This window comes from Pyrgilauda ruficollis, unplaced genomic scaffold (assembly GCF_017590135.1).
Source record: "Pyrgilauda ruficollis isolate IOZ18807 unplaced genomic scaffold, ASM1759013v1 scaffold74, whole genome shotgun sequence".
In the NCBI taxonomy this organism is placed as follows: Eukaryota; Metazoa; Chordata; class Aves; order Passeriformes; family Passeridae; genus Pyrgilauda; species Pyrgilauda ruficollis.
The window spans coordinates 4,295,966-4,319,497 of NW_024529266.1; the positions used below are offsets into that span (position 1 = coordinate 4,295,966).

Sequence of the window (23,532 nt, forward strand, 5' to 3'; positions counted from 1 at the left end):
GACAGATATTACCAGTATGCATCTCTCCAGGTACAGCTGAGAGTGTCACCACACTGATGCAGGCAACTGGGTAGATGCAGGCAGCTGGGTTTTGCTCAAGTTTTGAGGATCTGGAAGGGTTTATTTTTCTTCTGAGTTGTTTTTTCTGTTGTTGTTGTTTGTTTTTCTGTTGTTGTTTTTGTCATTGTTTTGGGCTTATTTGTTGTTGTTGTTTTGGAGAGGTTTTCTTCAGCTCCAAATTTGGAGGGAGGGGAAGGGGAAGGGGAAGCGGGATTCTGTGAGATTTGGTTGATATTCAAGAATATCAACCAAATCAACTCCTACAAGATCAAAAAACTCCATCACATCAAGTAGGAAATGAAAGGCAGCTGGAGACTGGAACAAGTATGCTGCTCCTAACACACAGGAGTGAAAGTTGGGACAGATTATGCAAGAGGAGTACAGAGCTGTTTTGATAGCACCAGGAAAGCCAGGGCCAGCCTGGAGTTGAATCTAGCAACATTTCTGTACATGAAGGGGAACAAAAGAGAATTGTATGTGTAGTTGTAGCAAACAGCAAAAGGAATAGAAGGACAGCTAGGGAAAATGTAAACTCTTCCTGGATGGGGTAGAGGTGCCAATAAGAAAGAATATGGAAAAGTCTGAGATATTCAATACCTTCTTTGCCTCCATACTTTCTAGTAAAACTGACCTTGAGGTCAAGCCCCAGAAAACAGAGGAAAGTTTGGAACATGCCTAGCCCTCCACGAAAGGAAAAACAGATTAAAGAGAGCTTAAACAAACTGTACATATATAAGCTCATGAAGCATAAGAGGTTGGACCCACAAGTGCTGAGGAAGCTGCATGATGCCACTGCAAGTCCACTCTTTATTACCTCTGAAATGTCATGGCAACTGGGAAAGATTCCTGAAGAGTGGAGGAAAGAAAGTATTACTTCTTTCTTCAAGAATGGCAACAGGAAACATCAAGGGTACTACAGGCAGAGCAGCTTCACCACAATCTCTGGGAAGATAAGGGAACAACTAATCCTAGAAGCCATTTTTCCAAACAGGCGAAGCACAACATGGTAATCAGGAATAGTCAATATGGATTTGTGAAGAGGAAGCCATGCTTGACTAACCTGATAACTTTCCACAATGTGGATGATGTAACTGTTTTGATGGATGATGGGAGAACAGTAGAAGTTGTTTACCTCAACTTCAGTAAGACTTGTGACACTGGCTGCCCTAACAGACTCACAGAACAGCTGGAGAGAAATAACAGATAGCACTGGTACATGTTGTGGCCTGGCTGACTAAAGAACAGCCCTGCAGAAAAGGATTTGAGGGTTCTGGTGAACAACAAGCTGATCATGAGACAGTGATGCAAGCTGATGGCGAAGGCAGCCAAAGCCTCCTAGTCATACTAGGGACGCAATTGAAATCAGTGTAGAGGGAAGGTGGTCTTTTATCTCTAGCCATCACTAAAGCCACACATGGAGCACTGTGTTCAACTATGAGCTCCCCAATTCAAGAACTAGATGGACTTACTGGACAGTGAAAGACTACAAAGATGACTAGGGGACTGGAACGTCTTCCATATGAGGAAAGCCTGAAAGAGCTAAGACTGCTCAGCCTGGAGAAGAGAGGCTTGGGGGTGTTTTACCCACATGCTTAAATACCTGAGGGGTTGCAATGAAAGGTACAATGCCAGGCTCTTTTCAGTGGTGCTCAGAGACAAGAGGCAATGGGCACAAATTGAAAACAATGGATTTCCATCTGAACGCAAGAAAACACTGTTCTACTGTGAGGCGGGTCAAACGTTGCCCAGAAAGGTTATAAGACATTCAATGAGCAGCTGGGCCTGATCTTGAGCAACAAGTTCTGGCTAACCCTGTGTGAGCAGGGGGGTTGGTTTCATTAAATGTTTTCCAATAGAAACAATTCTGTTATTCTGAGATTGGGTGGTTGTCTATGACTATCTAATGTGAGGATATAGCCAGTTTTTTTTTCAGAGATACTTTGTGGAAGGGCAAGAATAAATGGTGTAACTTTTAATTAGATGGAGGGAATAAAATTTTTTACTATGGTGGTGGTCAGCCCAGAGTGGCTATGAATTCTCTGTCCTTGGAAATATTCAAAACTCAATCACACAAGGCCTCAAGCAGTTTACTCTAACAAAGGGGGGTTTCAACTAAGTGGCCTCCAGGAATCCATCTCAAGCTGAAGGATTTAATGATTCTCCATGGCTGGATTTAAAGAATGTAATTCATCACAGCTCAACATATTGTGGTAGCACTTAAAATACACATGACTCTTAAATATAGGGTTGGTAAAACATGCATACTGAGGAATACAAAACCAGGACTTAGGCAAAGCCAAGTTAATCTAGTTAGCTATCATTTTAGACTGGAAATACTGATCATCTGAGATATGTTCTTCTCTATATATATATGTCAGGTAAATAGTCAGAAGAACACTATCCTAGTAATTTTTAGTGAACATTCAGATGGAACACCCCACTGGCTAAACTCAAAGGCTTACAGATGAAACCCCAGAAACCCTTTCCACTAACTTCAATGATTAAAAAAAGAATTTGATTGATCCAAGTAGAACCAGGGGGACTGACAAATAACTGCCACACCACCAGGTGCCTCAGCCTGTCAATAAGTGCAAACAGGCCCAGAGATTTTGGAAGGAAGCAGAAGGACTAGCTCAAAAATATGAAAAAACCTGCTCATTAAATCCTTACCAAATATTGAAACGTACAGATTGGTTTATGTCTAAAATAAAAGGAGAAGGTTAAAAAGAAAAAATATTTTAATGTATCTAAATGTATCTTCTGAATTTGATATTCAGGAATATCTTTTCCTTTCCTAAATATTCCTAACTCATTAACCTGATTTTCACCAGAAATTTGTCTATGACACAAATGCAATAGTAAAAGTAGACTCTGTAATAGGTTGTAAAAATTGTAACCAGATCTTTATCCTTACCATAAATGCTTACCTAATTTTTCCTTCTGTACTGAAGTGGAAGCTCTCCAATAGTTGTCTGCGTGCAGAACTCTATTTTTGGTGCTATTCCTTTGATAATAACTGTTAATCACTGCATATGCGTCACTCTTATAATCAGAACACTTCAAGATCTCCATTGAAACTGCATAATCAGAAGTGACTAAAGGAGGCACTTTAGCTAAAGAAGCCTGGCAGCAAATTCACCAGCAAATAATAGTGGCAAAGGAGTTTTCCTTTCAAAAGCAGCACTTTGATTTTAGTCTGCTCTCTTAATTGGTATAAACTGTACCAGAAGGGGAACATGATGCATAAGGCCAGCATGTTCCAACAATATGCTTGAGGCACTGACCCAGACACTTGGTAGTGACTTTGACACTTCCTCATTAAGACAGTATTGTGAAGAAAGGGGAGAAGAAACCCTTGATCTACAAAAAATAAATACAGTTCTTTACTGTGTAAGTAGCAGCTCCTTTTGTACAGTGGTGTACTGGGTTAACCCAAAGGACACTTGGTAAAGTGATGTGAAAAAGAAATTCAGCTTTGCCTTTCAAGGCAGGTAATGCCATGAAAAATACTGTAAAGACACTAATGATGCCTGACAACAATAACATCCGTTCACTTAGACTTTGAATTGTGCATTTCTAGAATCTTCTCTTTTTTCTATAAGAATGACAGGGAAATCATGGTACAGTACCTTCAAACTTCATTTGTCCCTACCATTATGCAAAGAGAATAAAATAAGCAGTAGTGACAAAGAAGGAAAGAAATAAGGTACATCTGGAAGGAAATACGATGACATATTAGTAATCTGAGTGCAGCAACTGGCTGGCCCAGACCCAGCCACAGAAATGAGGTGATGCTACCACTACTCCGTCTGGATCTAAGCTAGTTTGAGGGTACCCCCAAATCACCTGCTCCTTTACGAACATGTCACCACCTTCTTTGTCTTCATCAGGTTCTTAAGGACCAAGTTAAAGAATTGTACAATATAATGTTTAGTTAACCTGAGCATATATTTCTAAATTTCTATTCCAAATGTATGGAAAGTATTCCTGTATTAGGCAGAACTTCATTAACAGTTAGATTTTTTTAAGTCTAGTATTTCTATACTTGCAATTTATACATAATCTGATTTTGTGATGTGAAATAATGCCATTACTAGTTTGTAGAGTAAGCACAAGAACCTTCTGAATTAATTAGTGCAAAACTGACTCCACAGGAAAGATGACCCTCCCTGTTCAAAGCTATTGTATGCTGAAATACCCTCATGTTAATAATAAAAAATATAATATTAATAAAATATTATTTTAATAATATAATACTCAATATAGTATTTATAAAACAAATCTGTTTCATTGTTTCTTTTGCATAATCTAATCCATAATGTAGTGAGAAGTATGAAAATATAATTATTCTAGGCTGCTGTTGCTCCTTCTGGAAACAATGAACCCTAGAAAGAATAGGCTGTGGGAAGCCTTACAAAAATACAAAAATAAAAGACCCTCAGGAAAAGAGTGAGAACAGGCAAAGTGAAAAAAACAAGGCATGTACATGAGATAAAGAAAATGGACAGAAATCTGGCATCCCCAAAGGCCATTGGTACAAAGAATCTTGAAAATCTTTTAAGTGACTGGACCTTTCACACCATCTTTGGATGAAGGTATATAGCTAAACATAATGTTTTGTTATTAGATCTTCTACCGGCCTTCAGTGTGTGACTAACAAATTTAATTGTTAGGATAGCCTGTACTTGGTACATTCTCTCAGCACTTCTATATTCAAAAGTGCACAGGAGCATTCCCCTCTGCTCAAGAGGATCAAAGAGATAGTCAAACTCCAGTCCACACAAAATTGCCACCACCACTGCAGTCCTTCCTTCTTCAGACAAGTGTGATAGGCACCAGTTTCAGGCAACTTACTGGAAAATAAGGAGAATTAGTGTCATCACTAATTCTCTATCCATACCACAACAGGCAGGAGTCAGCTTGCATTCTGGGAACAGAAAGTCTCCTGTACTCCCATCATAAAATGCGCAGTCATCCCCTACTGAAAGAAGAAAGAGACACCTATTAAAAATAGCTGTCAGGGTTGTTATATGGAACTGTCATTGCTGTGCAATGAAAACTTCAAAAATTTACACTTGTGAATGAATGAGTGAATGTTCTTGACAGAATGCTGCTCTTCTCGCGCATAGTGATGCTTTCAGAAGCAGGTGGTAGTTGGAACATTAGTGGGCCTAGGAAGCATGGTACAGGAATGGCACATATTCAGCAGGATTAAGAACTGTTTGATGTTGGAAATGTTTAAGCCAGCAGCTACTTTTCAGCATACTGTCCTCCTCTGTTTTCAGGGAACATTTTAGTTTGCATTCCTGAGAGCCACAGCAAACAAAACCACAGAAATACAGCAAGCCCAAACCATTTGGTCCTGTATTTGTATATAGGAAAGAACACAACAATATCAGGGGCTTTCTGCCTGCTTGACTAAAAGAATAACTACATCTCCAGAAAATGGCTTATTCACTATATCCCTAGAACTCTTACTTTGCTGCAGCTGATTACTTTGTTTTCTGAAATGAAGAGGATAAGAGGTTGGGAAACCATTTATGTTTCCACTGGTTTTGAAAGATTTGGTTTAGCAGAGCAGTCCTGGAGTTTGATGCTGTCATTAACTTTGAAAGCATCAATGAAAAATCAAAGTATGTTGGCGATGGACACAACCACAAGACTTGAAGGCAGACTACTTATTTATGTTGTAGAGAATGTCCAGAGCTGTGATAGAGGATGTCATGATAGTGCATATTTTATAAAATATGTATAAGGCATGTTTTTATACACAGATTACTAAATCTTGACCTTGATTTCTCAGTGTTTTCAGTTGTCCTAGGTTACAATATAAAGATGTATTCTATTTCCATCCTCAAGAGCTGTTGAACCAGGAGGGGCATTGTTTTTTCCTTATCTCCTGTTAATGGGCCCACCAATGCTTTGCTGCATGACGCAGAGATAACTCCCTCCAGGGGCCATTTCTGTTTAATGGACCCACCACATGACTCACAGAATGATAACAGCCCATTGTGAGATGCTCCACATGATGAGTGGGGGAGGAGGTAAACATCCCCACCTGGATATAGTCTGGGGTTGGGACAGAACAGTCAGTCCACTGGATTCCTGGAGGAATGGCTGTCTTTTCCACTGGATCTTCACAGGAAGACTACACCCTTTCTACAGGATCACTGCTCCAACAGAACTACATTTGCCACTCTAGGAGGACTGAAGCCACCAATCCAATGGGACTGCTACCAACACGCTGACCAACAGGGTGTCAGGTTGTATTCTGACTTTGTCAGTGGTATTTCTTTGGTATTATTGCATGTATTTTGGTTTTCTTTTTCCCTTTTCCTAATAAATTGTATTTCTGACTTGAGTCTCTCACTGGTTTTGCTTTCAAACCAGAACATCAGTACAATTAGAAGTTGTCTCACACAGGGAAAAGAATTAAATATTCTAATTTGCCTACTGCAGGAATAAAATAAAAAAAAAATTATATGAAATCACAATATTCTAAAGTTTGTTCAGCAGATGTGTCCTCACAAAGTAGTGTTGAAAGACAATCACCATAATTTTCAATATGTATTTCCTCCAGAGAGCCAGCATGTAGTAAATGAACATTGTGTAATTCGGCCAACAAACCATACAGCATGCAAGCAGCTTCCTACAAACTGAGGGTGTAAGTATCCATGTATTACAAGCAAAAAGGTGATGCTAGTCTTTCAAGGACAAGGCACAACACTCAGCAACTTTGGCTTTGGTGAAAGCATGGCATTACCAGTACACAAACCCGAATCAAATGGGGGACCAGTGGAACTCCATGGGAGTACAGCTCAAAGGATAGCACTGCAGGGGCAGATAATAAAAGTTGCACTGACTAACTGGCTTGACTTACACATATGTGCAAAGTTCTGTTTTGTTCCCTAGGGATCTCACTGCTTTTGTCTGAATTCTAAGAATGGCAGCTGGTCATGACGCTGGTTCCTGTGCAAAGCTGAGTGAAGATGATGGAGGAAGCAAGCTATGTGGGTTACTTTCACAAGATAAAACATGCTTTATATTTTATAACATAAAGCATATGTGGGACTCTGCATTTGTGGACTGGAAGAAGTAAGGTAACCAGATTACCATGACCAGATATGATGTGCCTGGGATTGTACATACTTGGATGAGGGAGATGAATTGTCCTGGGTTACCATGGCAAAGTCTTGTCAAGCCCTACGCCACACTTGTCTTTAGTTCTTTTCTTCCTTCAGAAGCCTATTAACTGTGTTCTGAGTAAAGGAGGTCAGTGCTGCTCCATACAGCACTCTTGAGAAAGAATATACTTTCCTAAGTTCCCAGCACAGGAGGCAAGCTATATGACACACTGTCAAGTACCTGGCTGAGAAACTATAGCAGGGGTTTTGCCTTCCTGAGGTGTGACACTAAGATGGCCACAATGGATATTCTGCTATAAAAGCTCCTGCTGCCTTCACTTGGACAGGTTCTTTACAGAAGTGGAGATATGTTCTCTTCCAATCAGAGGAAAAACAAACCCTGCAAACCATGCTACAAGGCTGACAATTTTCAGTAGAAGTCAATAATGAGACTATCATGTTTGATCGTATTCAAAGTTTCATCTTTTTTAGTCACATTGCTTTTATGCCTTTCTAATGGACCTCAGCTTTACAACAACCAAGAAAAACTTTTGTGACCTTTTGATATTCTGAAAATAAGGCAATACTAAATTCTGCCATATGAGGTCTGACTTCTGCTGTACCAAGGACATTGGCAGGCACTGGTTCCTCTTGTGAGGAATACACTTTGCTTTTGCCAATATCTTTTAAATTTATAAAATTGAAAGAAGATAGTATGCCCCACAGGACACTAAGTAAGCCAAATCTCAAAGCTGCCTATTTTTGCAGAGCCAAACAACACGAATGAAAACAGATGACATTTGATGGATATGTCAGTTCTATGCAGAATAAAGAACTGATATTCTAAAGGGCCATAATATGCTGATGATATTATTAAATCCTTTGGCATTACTTAAAAGAGTCTCATTCCTTTTAGAGGTATTACTGATCAGTCTTTTCTGTCCTGACACACAGAAAAAATATGCTATGCCCAGAGGACAAACAGGCTTTATATACTACACCTAGTTATCTGACAGCATGATACCCGCAAAGCTTGCATTAATGTAATCATACAAGAAAATGAGCACTCTCTGTACTAAGCCAGATCACCCACTCTTTTTCCCCGTGTTTAGGCTTTTATACAGACATAATATAGATTATCTCAATTTAATTTTTGCATCCTTCTCCAGTATCACTGATGTTTTTGAACAAGAAATAATATCACAAATTACCCTTTAATATATCAGCAACTCTTCAAAGCATAAAGCAAAAAGGAAAGGGAAAGATGACTATCTGAAGCAAAATATCTTGAAAAATAAATACCAACTGCACAAGAAACGTTTGTTACACGAGGAACATAGAGTATATTTTTAATTTGCTGTAACAGAAAAATAACTGATTTGAGTAAATAGCCTGCAATTTTAGAACATACATGAATGCTCTATAATCAGTGAGCTCAACAATAGCACTCATCTGCCACCCTGTGTCCATTTGGCTTTTTCCCATCTTACAAGAACACACAATATGAAGCCTGAAGATGACTATCTAACAAGATGAACTTTACATTTTTGTGTTCTGGTTGAATGTAACCAGAAAACTACACTGCTATCAGAAACAAGAAAATTAGTATGAAGAAACTAAAGCATCATGACTGATCCTAACAAATAATTAAAATTATTCAAATCAGAAAATAATTTTTTTTCTATTCAAGTGTGTACCCACAATATACAAGAAATTATGGAGTAGAAAGAAATACCAGTGGAGGAGGTCCTTAAATTTAAAAGGGAAACAAAGCTAGGGGGCATGACATAACACTAGTATCCTTAGTATCTTGATACTAATATCCTTTACAGTATCAAATCAATTAGCACATAGAAAAATATTTACTTGCCTGTGAAAAAAATATTTACTTTCTTATTACCTGAAGACACAAGGTGAGTTAATTCAAATTTTATTACATTAAGTGAGAGATGAAAAATAAACTACAACAGGGTGGCTGAATGATAGAATACACCTGGGACTGTAATCAAAAGCTGCCCATACAGAAAGGAATGGAGGAAGATCAGCAAAGGAATGAGAAGAATGGATAAATGATAGATGGGAAAGGAGATAGAGCTACTTTCTATTTTGGTTCCTTAAGTATTAGTTCTAACATTATTATCATTATTACTAGAACAGATACATACATAAAAGTAATATCAGGACAGTCTCTGTGGTTGACACCTGATGGATTTACAATCCATCAGGACAATGGGACAGTCAGTGGCTTCTGCTTGAGCTTCTGTTGATTTTACAGGAATGGCTTGCTCCAGAAGGACAAAAACCTGAAACCCTTTTAAGATTAAGAAATTCCAAGTGAATTAAAGCTAAGGGATGAAAACAAAATTTTCATTTTTAACAAAACGTGCTTCTCTAGGTATGACTGACTATTGAAAGTTTACTAGCAATGGCAAAACAGAATGCAGACCGGCCACTGTTATAGGTGATTTTTTTTCTCTCCCACATCCCCCTACAAGCAATAGATTTTGGCTTTTAAAAGACTCCCTAACCATTAAATGTGACATGACTTGTCAGAGACTTCAAAATGCCAAATTACTGATAGAAAAATAAAAAGCAGTGTCAGGTTAGCCTAGTGTGTCACACTAGGTGTCAGAACACAGCCTGTTGTAAGAATGGAAAAATCCTGTAATTGATTTGAGGGGAGCTTGCTTATAAAGGCTGACATGCAAATGGCTCACATAAGTGCAGCATAAAGGTGGACCAACGTGTACCAGGTCATGTACTCTGGAAAGGCAGTCAGAGAAACAGACTCATTATGTGAATACATGGATCTACTTTTTCAATTTTAATTATCACCTATTCAAATACCATACTTACTTTCTGTATTTTGCTTTCTGCAGCAGGATCTAAAGCACCTTCAAACATCTTTGGGAAAACAGTAAGAAGCAAATAAATTAATTATAACACTCATTAAACAAACCAGCATTCACAGGAACACTTTAATACCTATTCAAAATAATTATTGTATTTTTTGCCAAGCCGCCACTGAGCAAATAACTTAGCTAATATTACATATTACTGTGTACTTTGGGATGTGATTTACATTTTTAAAATTATGCAATGTTTTGGAAAAAACAAAGCTGAAATTTCATATTCATTCATATAGGCATCAACTTCAGAACAGCCTGTAATTTGTAGGGAAAAAATACCAGGTTTACAGTATGCTGAGTCCAATTCTTTGAACTGTAAACCAGAAGACCCACAAGTACAATTAGGAAATACATGTTTGAAAAACACTTGAATTCTTGACCAATGCTATAGGATACATCCCAAATTAAAAGATTAAAAGCCGTAACTCTAAATACCTTAAAGGACAGTAATTTTCCACAGAGATTATGGGCAAATGAGAAAATAGAAGGAAGCTTTCCTTTATGTTTCTGTGTATTACGTAGAGCGTGTTTGAAAATCTTATAAAAACAAAATCAGTTAAGATATCACCTGTGAAATACCTTTTAAGAAACAAATTCAAACGCATTTGTCTGCCTTTAGCTCTTGTCGATTTTGCTACAAAGAATAATGGCTTTTTCAAATACTTTTTGCACACCTTGGAGTGAAATTCTGACCCCTTTGAAGTAAATTGGAATTTTACCACTGATTTTATTTGGCATAAATGTCAGACATTCTACCTATTTAGAGAAGAGGCATTCAGCTGCATTCCTCTTGTTTTATCAATATTTGCTACTTTTTTTTTTTTAAGGCATCAACGTCCTTCAAATGACAGCAGTGCTTTCAGACAATATTTTAGCAATAGTCTTTTTTAAAGAGGGCTGGCCTAAGCCATGTTTCCTCCAGGAAAATGTGCTACTTCACTGTTTGTCAATACCTACTAATGAAGGTCACAGACACAAAAAATCCCTAATGTGTGGTAAGACAAACGATGAACTTATCTAACAAGACGTACTTCATGTGAATTACTTAGCATTAAGTAAACATATAAGAAATTACTCTTTGGAAGTGGGTTATATTTCTCACTTCTGGTCATAACATATTTGTGGGGTTTTATTACATAGTGATCGAAGAGTCATGTGTTCAGAGTTGCGTTTGCCTTGAGACATGGAAAAAGCCTTAATAATACTTTAGTTTCCATGTGTAGTTTTCCACTTGTGTCAAGGACAACCAGAGCAGAAAGGAAGAGCCATCATGCTACTCAAAGAAAAGCCTCTTGCCAGATGTAAACAATTTTAGAGAAACACACAGGTAGTAAGAGTAATTTGAAAAACAATCAAGAAGACTTTGGATCAAATAGATAAGAAATATACTGTTCTAAATTTCTTGGATACCCGTTTTGCAAATGGCTTCAGCATGGGCTTGCTTGTCAGTTGACACAGGCATGCTGTCTTACACCATTTTTTAAAAAGCAATTTTCAAACACAACATACATTAACATACATTAACATACATTAACATACAGTAAGGTACAGGAAAAACACTGAGACTCCTCTCATCATCACTTCCAGGTGTTTGAGTAACATGTAAAAGGGCTTCAAAACCACTCGTCCATCATTTATTTACATCTTCATTTACATCATATGTCTTCTATACAGACAGAAACCTTAACAGATGATAGCCATATTATAATTAGGGTGTCATACTGATCCAAGATTAATCATATCTGAATCAAAATAACTTAAAATTACCCTCATATAGACTATTAATATTACTGATACTAGGTAAGAACTGTCCGTGTGGGAGATGACCTCTCACTACCACTTATGTCAAAGTTCCAGATCATAAAATCTTAAAGAAATGTGAAGTTCTGTTTGAGGAATGGGCCTAATAATGCATCTTATCATGCTGAGATACATGTGAAACAAGAATAACTTATCACTTGTAAAGAGAAATAAGATTACACCTGAATTACATCTTATACAAGACTTGAGACATCAGTTTCTATCCCAAGACATAAAACAAACCAAAGACACCCTTTCAAAGCACACCTTATGAGACAAGAGAGGAGTAACAGGAGGAAGGCATTCATTCTGCCTTTTTGTGTTGACCCAGGATGCACAAACTGAGATATATGTTGGTTTCTCAGCCAGAAACACACCAGGAAATGTAACCTTAAGAAAAGGGTACTTCCACATGAAACTCCTTGGTCCAGTCTTAGGCATATACACCTGTCCAAGTCTGCAGGACCCTATCTCAGAACAGACTCACTGCCCTTTATTACTGATAATCTCAAAATGTCAGGTTAAGAGCTATCACTGGGAGTTCTCTCATTTTGTATTTTTGGCTTTTATAATCCCATGTAACAGGGACTAAATTTCATAGGCCTTAGCATTATACAGAAACATTTGATTACAAGAGAATGATTGACTTAAAAAACATAATTTTTTTTCTCTTTTATCTGATGAGAACTATTGTGACCAACATGCTAGTATTATCCCTTTGGCCACAGCAGTAATCCCTTTGTTATATAAACAACACACAGCAACAGGTCACCTACCTTTCCATTTAATCTAAAGTTTTCCTGGCATATTTTTCTTGCAGACTTTACACCTGCGACTCCCAAAGAATCAGCCAGCGCCTCCTGTTTGGAGCTAAATAGCCAATCCATGGGCAAAAAAGTAAGGCTACAACGAGGGCACATTTTAATCTTTACAGGGGTGCTACCACAAAGGTATGGCCTCATTATTCCCAGACGAGAGCCAAGCTATTAAAACACCCTAGACAGCACCCCAGCAGCTCTTAGGCCTGAAGGGCCGTACATACACGAACACACACACACGTGGTAGTTTGCCAGCGCCGTGCGGCAGCCTGCAGGAAGGTGAGCGGCCTTCCAGCGGCACGGAAAAGGCAGGGTCAGGGAAAGGCATGGGGGCAGGCGACAGCACAGGACAGGGGCAGCGGCAGGGCCAGAGATAGTGAGGAGCGCAGGATGCACGGGCACGGGCCCCGGCAGGGCCGGCTCAGGGGAGGAGCCGGGGCGGAGGCGGAGCGGCGGCAGGGCCCGCCCCGCCCAGCCCGCTGCCTTCATTGCCGCCCCTGAGGCGCGCCCGCCATTCACTCCGCCCGACGCGCCGAGGGCGGGTGCTCCCGGCCGCGCTCCTATCGGCGGAAGTGTCGCTACCCCAGTTCCGGCGAACGGGTCGCGCCGCCGGGACGGCACTGGGCATGGCGCTGTGGCTGCCGCGCTCCCGGGACGGCGGCGCCCCGGAGGAGGAGGACGAGGAGAGGGCACAGGCTGCCGCCTTCCGCCAGCGCTTGCCGGAGGTGCAGGTACGCCCGTGCCCCGGCCCCGCAGCCCCGGCCCCTCGCGCCGCCTCTGGCGCCCGGGGCGCGGTGTGGGTCGGTGCCGGGCGGCGCGGCCCGCGGGGGGCGGCGGCGGGAGCGGGGTCACCGTGTCGGGACGGGGCCGTGCGGGAGCGCCCGGCGGGGACAGATGGGGTCCGGCGGCCCGCCGGGGTTAAGAGCTCCACCGCGGGCAGGCGATGCGGAAGGAGCTGGCTTGGAGTTATCCCAGCGTCCCCATGCCCAAGGAGCCGATAGGTAGGCGGTGTGTTTCTCTGTTGGCCGGGGCGAGGCGGCGATTTATAAACGCGTTGTAAGTAAACGCGTTGTAAGGAATTCTGTGTGGTCTCGCAAGCAGCTGCCATTACATTACTTTTCCAACGGTGAAATTTTCTTCTTGTTACTGCAGAAATAAAAACGCTGTAATTCTCAAAGTTGGGACAATAAGCTTGGTTTACTTGCGTTAAAGTTTCTTTCAGATAGTCTTTCTCAAATTGTCCTTCGTGTGCCCCTGCCAGAGGCTATCAGCACTGCAGATTTCATAACGTGGCAGTGGAAGGCTGAGAAACTAATGCAAATGGATGCATTTTTCTTCACTCTTGGTGGAAAGGCTTGTCATATTACTGAGTGTGAATTCTGAGCACACACGTGGAAATAATATAAATAGGGTTGCTTAAGATGTCCCTTTTCTCTCCTATCTGTGAGTGGTGACATCCTCAACAGATTTAACCTAAAGGACCATGTGTTTGTGCTGGGCCTTGGCCACTTTATAACTTAAATACCACTTCTTGTGTCAGTTCAAGAGAAGATGTTGGCCATTTGTTTAGGTACTGATACTGAAATGCAGACAGCAGCAGTTACTTTACTGTTGTGATCTGACAACATAAGCCCAATACTTTCTTATCAGAAGTGTATATTCAGAGTATTCTCACACTTGACTGCTGCTAATGTTCTAGTCCTAAGATAGCCAGAGGGATTTCAGCTGTGTCAAAAGTATTTTTACAATCTAGAGACTGTTACTGATAGCAAGTGATCCATGATTTTGCAAATACGCTTAATAGTTAAAGTGACTTGAATTGGAAATCTCTTTCTAGAAGACATAGCTGTACATTGCCATGCTTCATCACTTCTGCTATTATAATGCTGCATATCTAAGGTGCCTTCCAGGTACATTATTATTAGCTTTGGGATTTGGGCCAGTCTGCTTCTGTAGAAACTGTAAATCACCAATTTTCTCTCCATAAATAGCATGTCTGATTTTCTTCACAGACGTACAGCCAAGGGATTGAATTAGCCTGCCAAAAAGAAAGAGAGTTTGTGAAGCACTCTGTAGAATGCACATGGAACCTAGCAGAAGCCCAGCAAAAATTTGGTAGTTTAGCACTGCATAATTCAGAATCCTGTGATCAGGAGTCTGCTCAAGCAAGGACTGAAGCTGCTGAGTTGAGATGGAGAGAGGAAGAGTGGAGAAGAAAAGAAGAAGCACTAAACCAGAGGGAACGACAGAATCTATGGAACACAGATCCTGTTAGTAAAGAAGTTTTTAATAAGGTATGACCTACATCATTGTGTATGGAAGCAAGTGCTAGCCTCTTTTGTTCATTCCAGTTGTTACTAGTCTCTGAGTGTCTTCTGTGTCTTGTACAGCACAGAAACACAATATGTCACTCATCTCTGTGCCTGGAAAGGTCATGGAATAGACCTTTCTAGGAGCTGTGCTCAGGCACTTGTAGGATGGGGAGGTGATTTGGGACATTCAGCACAGCTGCACCAAGGGCAGGTCCTGCCAGACCAATTCCATGGCCTTATCAGCGACCTATGACGAGGTGATGGCATCAGTGGATGGGTGAAGGGTTAGAGTTGTCATTTATCTGGACTTCCGCAAAGCCTTTTATGTGGTCTCCTACAGCATCCTTCTCTCTTAAACTGGAGAGAGATGGATTTGATGAGTGAACTGTTAGGTGGATAAGAAAGTGGTTGGGGGGTGGCATGCAAAGGGTAGTGGCCAATGGCTCAGAGTCCCAATGGACACCAGGGGCCAGTGGTGTCCTTCAGGGGTCTGTAGTGGGACCAGTGTTATTTGATGTCTTAATTAAAATTAAAGAGACAGATTGAGTGCACTCTCAGCAAGTTTGCAGGTGATATCAAGCCGACTGCTGCAGTTATCAGACCTGAAGGAAGCCTTCCAGAGGGACCTGGACAAGATGGAAAAGTGGGTCCATTGGGATCTCATGTGTTTTAACAAGGCCAAGTGTAAGGTGCCACATCTGGGTCAGAGCAATCCCCTGATACCAACACAGGCTGGGGATGAATAGACCAGAGCAGCCCTGCTGAGAAGGGCTCAGGTGCTGCTGGGCGAGAGGCTGGAGCTGACCCAGCCATGGGCACTCCCAGCCCAGAGAGCCAAACGTGTCCTGGGCTGCATCCAGAGCAGTGTGGGCAGCAGGGCCAGGGAGGGGATTCTGCCCCTCTGCTCTGCTGAGACTCAACCCCAAAGTAATGCACTCAGTTCTGGGGTCCCCAGTACAAGAAGTACTCCTGTTGGAGCAGCTCCAAAGGAGTGTTGCAGAGCTGATAAGAGGGCTGGAGCATCTTTCCTATGAGGAAAGGCTGGGAGAGCTGGGGTTCTTCAGCTTGAAGAAGAGCAGGCTCCAGGGAGCCCTAATTTACCTTCATGGGACCTGCCTGTACTTAAAAGGGCCTTATAGGAAAGATGGAGAAAAACACTTTTTATCACAGCCTGTGCTGACAGGACAAGAGGGAATGGCTTTAAACTGAAAGATGGTAGGTTTAGATTGGATGTTTTTGGATTTATTGGATGGAGATGTTTTTATATTAGGGTATCAAGACACTGGAACAGGTTGCCTGGGGAAGCTGTAGATACCCAATCCCTAGAAGTAACAGAGATCAAATTGGACTGGTCTTGGAGCAACCTAATCCAGTGGAAGATGTTCTTGCCTGGGCAGGGGGGGTTGAAACTCTGTGGTCTTTAAATGTCCCATCCAACCCAGAATATGAAACTGTTAGTCTCTAATACTGTCTACTGTAATACAAATTATTTAGCATGAATTTTTTTTTTAATAGTAGGATCTCATCATTGATTTCACAGTTTAATTTCAACAGCTATTATTGCCTTTTACAGAGCCATAAAGTCACAAGCCAGACACAGTCAGGTGATAAATGTAGTTAGCTTTTTATGAAGGGTCCCTTCAGGTGCACAACACACTGAAATACATGCTGAAAAATGCACTGAAGGTGTATGTGTGACATAGAGCAACTACAGTTTTGTAAGTGTAGCAAATTAACATAGTTGACAAGAATGCCCAATTAGAAACACAGATGTTGAGGTAATTCCCCCTCTTGGTTTGACTTTTGTTCTGAAGCCCCCGTTCCTCTCTAGTTCTTTATGAGAGAGTGTTGTCCTTGGTCTCAAAAGAAACTAGATGATGATTGAGCTTTTAGGAATATGTTTTGTCTTTCTTGCTAACAAGTGGGTAAAATTCTAGCTATGAATCTATATAGTTATACAATAATAGGCCACAGAGCTACAAACAGACATGAAGGATATATAAAAGCAAAAATCAGTTTGGCATCACTATCACATCTCCTAATTTCATTTATCTGATCCAGGCTGCAATGTGTATGATTCTCATGACTAACAAATCAGTAAGTTCCTATATGAAAACAGAAGTTTTTCAGAAACTATAAGGAAACTTTGAAATTCTGTTACTAGGTAAGATGCTTTCTAAAAAAAAACTTCCTCAAATATGATACAACTCTAAAATTAGAACATGGCCATTTAAATAGTAACATATTAATGTATAATAACTCCTTTATATCACTAAACAGTATGTGTGGAGTTTATGTGATAGTACAATCTTTCTCTTCCTCAGAGTTTTATTAATCAAAAAAGAAAAGAAATTGAAGATGAGGCCGTGTCTGAACCACTTATGCAAAAACATGAACAAAAGATTAGACATTTCGGTGAGTCTGTTTTTCCAATATCTTGTGGTTCCTACAGAATTTGTGTTGGTGTGCTCCTTCTTGTACAGAATGAATGCTAATAAATTGCCTAACAAAAAGACCTAAACGACAGGCTGTTCAGTTTTATTTTATCAGGACTCCAGGGGTATTCCACACCAGTGGGAAAAGGCAGGGACATTCCTGGGCACATAAGTCATGTATATAAAAGTGCATGGGTCATCCATGGCTCTCTCCTTTTTTAAAGGAAATTAAGTTAAATGTTTTATTAAATGATTTTCTGTCACCTGTTAATGTATAAGGGTAATGGCTGATTAAATGGACATGTTTTTTAATACCTACACCAAGAGTATGTATGCTCAGAATTGTGTGTTTAAAACTATACTTAGTTATCCACTAGATGTCACTTCAGCCCTGTCAAAATTGTTAAAACCCGATTGAGCGCAAAGCTGATCTTGTAACGTAATCTGAAATTTGTATGGTTCTCTGAAGTGCTTGCCTTTCAGGCTGGTTTTGCGCTATAGTATAGTATAGCCATATTTAGAATTCTGGAACAATCAAGAATAAGACTAGATTGGCAGAATTCAGCTGTTCTTACAAAGTTGTTTTTACTAATTTTTTTTTTTTTTTTCTTCTAAGGGGTTTAAAGCTGTTTTAAAGAAAGGGCCTTGAGCCCTGTTAGCCTTAGCAAATGCTTCAAGGCACAACACTGTCAAGAGTATGCAAATAGCAGTAATAGGCACAGGCTCTCTTAAGTATCTTAACTGTTCAGTGTAATGATATTGGAGTTAGAAAACATCTCTTCTGCTGTGCATTTCAGCAGGTAAAAAAAGAAGAGGCTATCTTGTAGGCTTCCTAGCTGAGAGTTGGGCAAAATTACTCTTTGTCTAAATTCAAATTAAACTGTTAAAGAAGCAACCTTATTACAGAAGGTAATTTTTTTTATATTTCCTAAGTTCAAAGCCATGTTATTATTTTAATTTGTGATACATAAGTCTATTGTAGAAAGCCACAGTACATTAATTCTTTCTGAAGTCACTTGTTCCATGCTAGCTGCTGCCAAGGGGCAGTGTGGACTTTGCTATATTGCATGAGTCCTGCTTCTGGATCCTCTGGCTTCAAAGCAATGAAGAACTTACACAGAATAACTTGAAAACAATCAAAAGAAATACAACCAGTTGCTTTCTCTCTTTCAGCGTTTGTTTGCTAGAATTAAGATTAGCTCAGGTCATTACCATTGAATTATCTTTAGCCCAGTTATAATATGTGCTGATGGATGGATGAAGCTGTACATCTGATACCTGTTGCCAATAGTGACAGTCAGGGATACTTGAAGGACGACTTTAAGAAGTGCTATGAGTATTGAGTTCTGATTTTTACATTCAGCTTGTTACGTGAAGGTACTGACATGATACCACCATTCGAAGTTCTGATTAACTTTCCAATACTGGCGTGGGTTTGTTTTTTGAGGTCAAGCTGTTTCTAGAAGTAATTTGAATTTTCTAAAAATCTAGCAAACTATATATTAGAAGCACTTTAATTTTTGACAGATTACAGATTCTGTTCTTTGCATTTTTATTTGCAAACATTTAGAGGATTTGTGTTTGTTAGAATCACTTCATATAAATCTCTGTCCATAAACTTTTTAAGCTATTTGGTGTTGTAACAAATAGATGCCTACGTCACTTTGTTAGCTAATGATAACTGATTAAAAATAAATTATTAGCATTACTAGAAGTGCATGACTGTTATAATCTACTTTTAGTATCTTCAAAGACTAATTATGCCTTCTAGTAATGCTCTTTCAGCATTGGTTAGATGTATAAATAAAACCCCCAAATTTAGCTGCATGCTGTTATTCTGAGGTTAGTAAATTGCCAAGTTATGTATACTTGGTATCAATGCAGGTAACTTCCTTGCTGCATTAAATCATTTATCTCTTTAGAATATCTTAACTGTGTTTCTCTTATTAGGCATGCTGAGCAGATGGGATGATAGTCAAAGGTTTTTGTCTGATCACCCATACCTTGTATGTGAAGAAACATCTAGGTATCTCATGTTGTGGTGTTTTCATCTAGAAGCTGAACAGGTATGAAGATGTTTAAATCTTTGGAAGCACACATTGTCCCATTTGCAGTAGAAAGGTGACCAACTTCATTAGCTGTTTAACTGTTCTTCCAGCCCTTTCTACTTTATTGATAGTGCACTGTCACATTTATGTCTAGATATAGTTAATTATGAGTCCTCTTGCTTCTGTAAGCAAGTTCACATCTGCTTAGGAGCTGGAACAAAAGGAAATTCTGCTGAATTTTAGAAATCTCAGGAAATTTCTTTAAATCAACACTTTAACTTTTTTTTTCTTTTTTTTTCAGAAAAGAGCTCTGATGGAGCAAGTAGCACATCAAGCAGTTGTAATGCAGTTTATAATAGAAATTGCCAGAAGCTGCAATGTGGATCCAAGAGGATGTTTTCGTCTCTTTTTCCAAAAAGCCAAAGTAAGTCAACTTGAGTAATAATGTGAGAAACTCTTGAAACGATACAAGTGTTTTAGAAAGGATTTCTTCCCAACCATGTGAGGCTAAACAATTTTTTGACTGATTTAGGCTTATGGGAAAGTGTTTCGATAGCAGTTATTTTCTAGACAGAATACTTTGTTATAATTCCGGTTCTGCAAATGAAAGCTTAGTGGATTTTGCTTGTTGTAGGTGGAAAGCAAGATGCAGCAGGGGAGAGCAGGTGTGTTACAGAAAAGTAATAACTACATAACAACAGCAAACACCAACTGATCTTAAACTGGTCTGACTATTGACTAATGAATGTTTTCAAAGTGTAGTTACATATTGTCAAAACTTTTCCATTTCATCTGCCCCATATAGTGAGGCAGCTATATAAATAGTGTCCCTTTCTCATGATTGAAATAGGACAGTCCAGAGCTTTGCAGGAAAAAAGTGGGAAAACTGAAACTGTGATTTGCTATAGACCGTGTTCAGTTGTTCAAAACTCTAATGGATCTTAATATTGCCTAAACAAGAGTAGTTAAAATGTGAGTTAGTTTGTCCTTTACTTTTGACCAAAGGGCTACAACAAGCACCTGTTGTAAGAATACCTTCTGAGCTGGAATAACTTGGAGGCTAAAATTAGATTTAGTTTACATGTTCTCAGATAAATCAGCTACTTATGCATATAAATGCTACAGATTGTCTTAAAAAGAAATCTGCGTGAAACGTAATTTTAAATTGACTAACATTCCTGAATTGTTCATAGTTGTTATTCCCCAAAAGGTAGAACATGTCATTACTGCATGGACTATTTTCAGCACTGTGTAAGCTTACAATTCAAAAGTATATGTGGCTACAGAACAAATACTTAATTTTTCTCTTTGCAGACAGGAGAAGGCTACTTTGAGGCCTTTAAAAATGAGCTTGAGGCATTCAAGACGAGAGTGAGAATCTGGTCACAATCACATGGCTTTCAAACTATGTTACTCCATGATCTCAATGTCAGTCCTGGTTGTGTGGGAGAGTGGACATCTTTTTTACAGGTAGGTTTATTATTTCCAAAATTTAATTTAAGTAAAGCAGGACTAGGTCCTACCTAGAGAAGCTGTACCTTTCTGAGATATAAAGAGGATTATTTCTTGAATTGCTAATGCTTGGGATATATCATGCAATGTTATTAATACACAAGGCATTTATGGGCTTTATTTTTACTTTCTGGAATTCACAGCATCAGCATGAGGTCAAAAGTATATGTTTGTTCATTGCCTTTACATTTTCATGCCTAAAATAAACACTGCATGATAAAACTGATCAGATCCTAGAACTGTATTCCCAGTCATCACCACAAGCAGTGTAAAATCATGGGATCAGTCAAGTAAGTTACAGAATCATAGAACGGTTTGAGTTGGAGTGGAGCCTAAAGATCATCTAGTTCCAAACTCCTTGCTGTGGCAGGGACACCTTTCATAGGCCAGGCAGCCCCATCCAGCCTGGCCTTGAACACTGCCAGGGACCCAACAGCTTCTCTGGGCAAGAGAAGTCAAGTCTAAGGCAAGTCTCCCTTTGTGATAAAAGAGTATAATTAGGTCATTTTTGCAGTTCCAGTTATGGTCACATTCTAGAATGAAGAAATAACTTAAAAGATTGTCAAAAATTATGTATTAGGAAAGGAGTCACAATTGAAAGTACTTGTTTGAAATAATTTGATTAAAGTACCTCTCAGAGGTAGATCAAACAGCTGAATTTTATATAAATGTGCAGTTAGGTGCTAGAAATATTAATACCAAATACAAGCTATCCTAGCAAATTTTAAAAATTCTTGACACAGTGACATAATACTGGTTGACAATGTTTTCAGACCTTACTTCCTTTCTATTGTAAATTTGTCTCATCATGAGATGGCCAATGCAAACAGTTTTTGTTTCTCTGTCTCTGTTTCTCCCTCCATCTATACAATTACAGAGCATTAAACTGTCAGTTTTTCATCTGTTGCAGAACACAGGAGATCTGCAGGGTTCCACAAACACAGACGTCTGCAGTTTCAACTCTGTGATACAAAGAGATGAAGAAGAATCCAAAATGATGGACACATTATAGTGCTTTTAAGACTGAGCCCAAGTACTCTTTTATGTCCCTTTTTTTTTTTTCCTTTTTTTTTTTTTTTTTCCAAAGAAGCAAACATGGCTATTTTCTTGACACTTATTTTTCTGGGTACTGCACTTTATTTTTCGTGTCAGATTTTTGTTGGTTTTATTTGATTTGGGGGGGGAGGGACTTTGAAGGGTGGGTAATTAAGAAAAAAAAAGTAATATGTTTGAAATGTGCTGCTAGGTTTTTAGTTGTCCTTGAAGAGCAGGGTTCTTATATTGCCGAATGTGAAACTGGATGTGTTTTCTGCTACTAACCTTGCCTTTCATGACTTTAGAGATTAAACATCTGCACAAATACAATGTTTACAAGAAGCAGCAGATTCTTGGTAGAATCTGCTATTGTCTTACTACAGATGTGGATATGTTTTACTCTGAATATTGGAGATTGCAACTGTATTCATGCTATTTTGCTGACAGTATAAGCTCTCAAATTTGGTTATCACTAATAGCAATAAATCAGTATCTGGTATCAGTATTTCTGATCTGAATGGATTAGATTAAAACACTGGCTTACTACCTCTTCTAAGGGGATTTAAATGTTATATTGTACTTTCATTAAACATAACTTGGTTTAATCCTAAAACATAAGCAACACTTGTCTACAAATGAGTGCTGGGTTGTATGATTTCTGGGAGTCTGATTCTCTTCTTGTTCATCAGGCTAACTTCAGATTATTTTTTTAAAACCAAGTCTTGTTACGGTTGAAGTAATTGAGGAAGGGAACTTATACAAGGGTTAGGCTAAGACCTCAGTTCAAACAAAAAGCTTTGTTATAAGTCACATAGGATGAGGTGTCATACATTGTTTGAGAGTTACTTCATATGCTACTCAACCAAAGTGGGTTTCTGACTTTGTCAACTCAAACATTAAGTGGAAAAGCATTAAAAACCTCTTGTTTAAGAAGGTGGAAATCCAAGTACATTTTCTAGACAACAGAATCTTGCACTCCAAAACTCCACTGTGCTTTTCTAACTTGCTGCTATTACAGCAGGTCTGTCTATAAAAATGTATACTGTAATTGGAAGACTAGCAAAGACAGCATATGCCTCAGGTAATGGTATCCATACATATTCTTCATCCATTACTGAATTGTTCTGATTTTACGTAGGTTTGGAAGGCATACTGATTTCAAAAGTTCAGTGGTCATAGCCTACCTCCAGTTTTTAATTCATGCAGAATAGCCACAGGCTGAGGCAGAGTGGCTGCAAAGCTGCCCACAGGAAAAGGACCTGGTGCTGCTGGGGACAGTGACTGACTGTGAGCCCAGGTGGCCAAGAAGGCCAATGGCATCGTGGCCTGGGCCAGCAATAGAGTGGCCAGCAGGAGCAGGGCAGGGATTGTCCCAGTATACTCAGCACAGGTGAGGCTGCACTTCAAATCCTGTGTTTTGGACCCTTTACTCCAGAAAGACAAGGAGCTACTGGAGCATGTCCAGAGGGGCAGTGGCAT

At 39.5% G+C, this 23,532-nt stretch overlaps 1 protein-coding gene across 1 annotated transcript; it reads left to right on the forward strand.

Moving 5' to 3' along the window:
• Positions 1 to 13,223: 13,223 nt before the first annotated feature.
• On the forward strand, positions 13,224 to 22,558 carry CDC37L1 (cell division cycle 37 like 1). The gene is made up of 7 exons (XM_041486255.1): positions 13,224 to 13,442; positions 14,724 to 15,005; positions 17,348 to 17,438; positions 19,409 to 19,524; positions 19,808 to 19,930; positions 20,821 to 20,976; positions 21,929 to 22,558. The coding sequence occupies exons 1-7, from the start codon at positions 13,338 to 13,340 to the stop codon at positions 22,028 to 22,030; spliced, it is 975 nt and encodes a 324-aa protein (XP_041342189.1). The 5' UTR covers positions 13,224 to 13,337; the 3' UTR covers positions 22,031 to 22,558.
• Positions 22,559 to 23,532: the final 974 nt, after the last annotated feature.

Excerpts from the sequence above, each read along its gene's own strand:
- CDC37L1 (XM_041486255.1), top strand. The coding sequence starts at position 13,338 with ATGGCGCTGTGGCTGCCGCGCTCCCGGGACGGCGGCGCCCCGGAGGAG. Across the intron at positions 19,931-20,820 it reads TCTTTTTCCAAAAAGCCAAA|ACAGGAGAAGGCTACTTTGA; the intron begins GTAAGTCAACTT and ends TTCTCTTTGCAG. Across the intron at positions 20,977-21,928 it reads AGTGGACATCTTTTTTACAG|AACACAGGAGATCTGCAGGG; the intron begins GTAGGTTTATTA and ends CATCTGTTGCAG.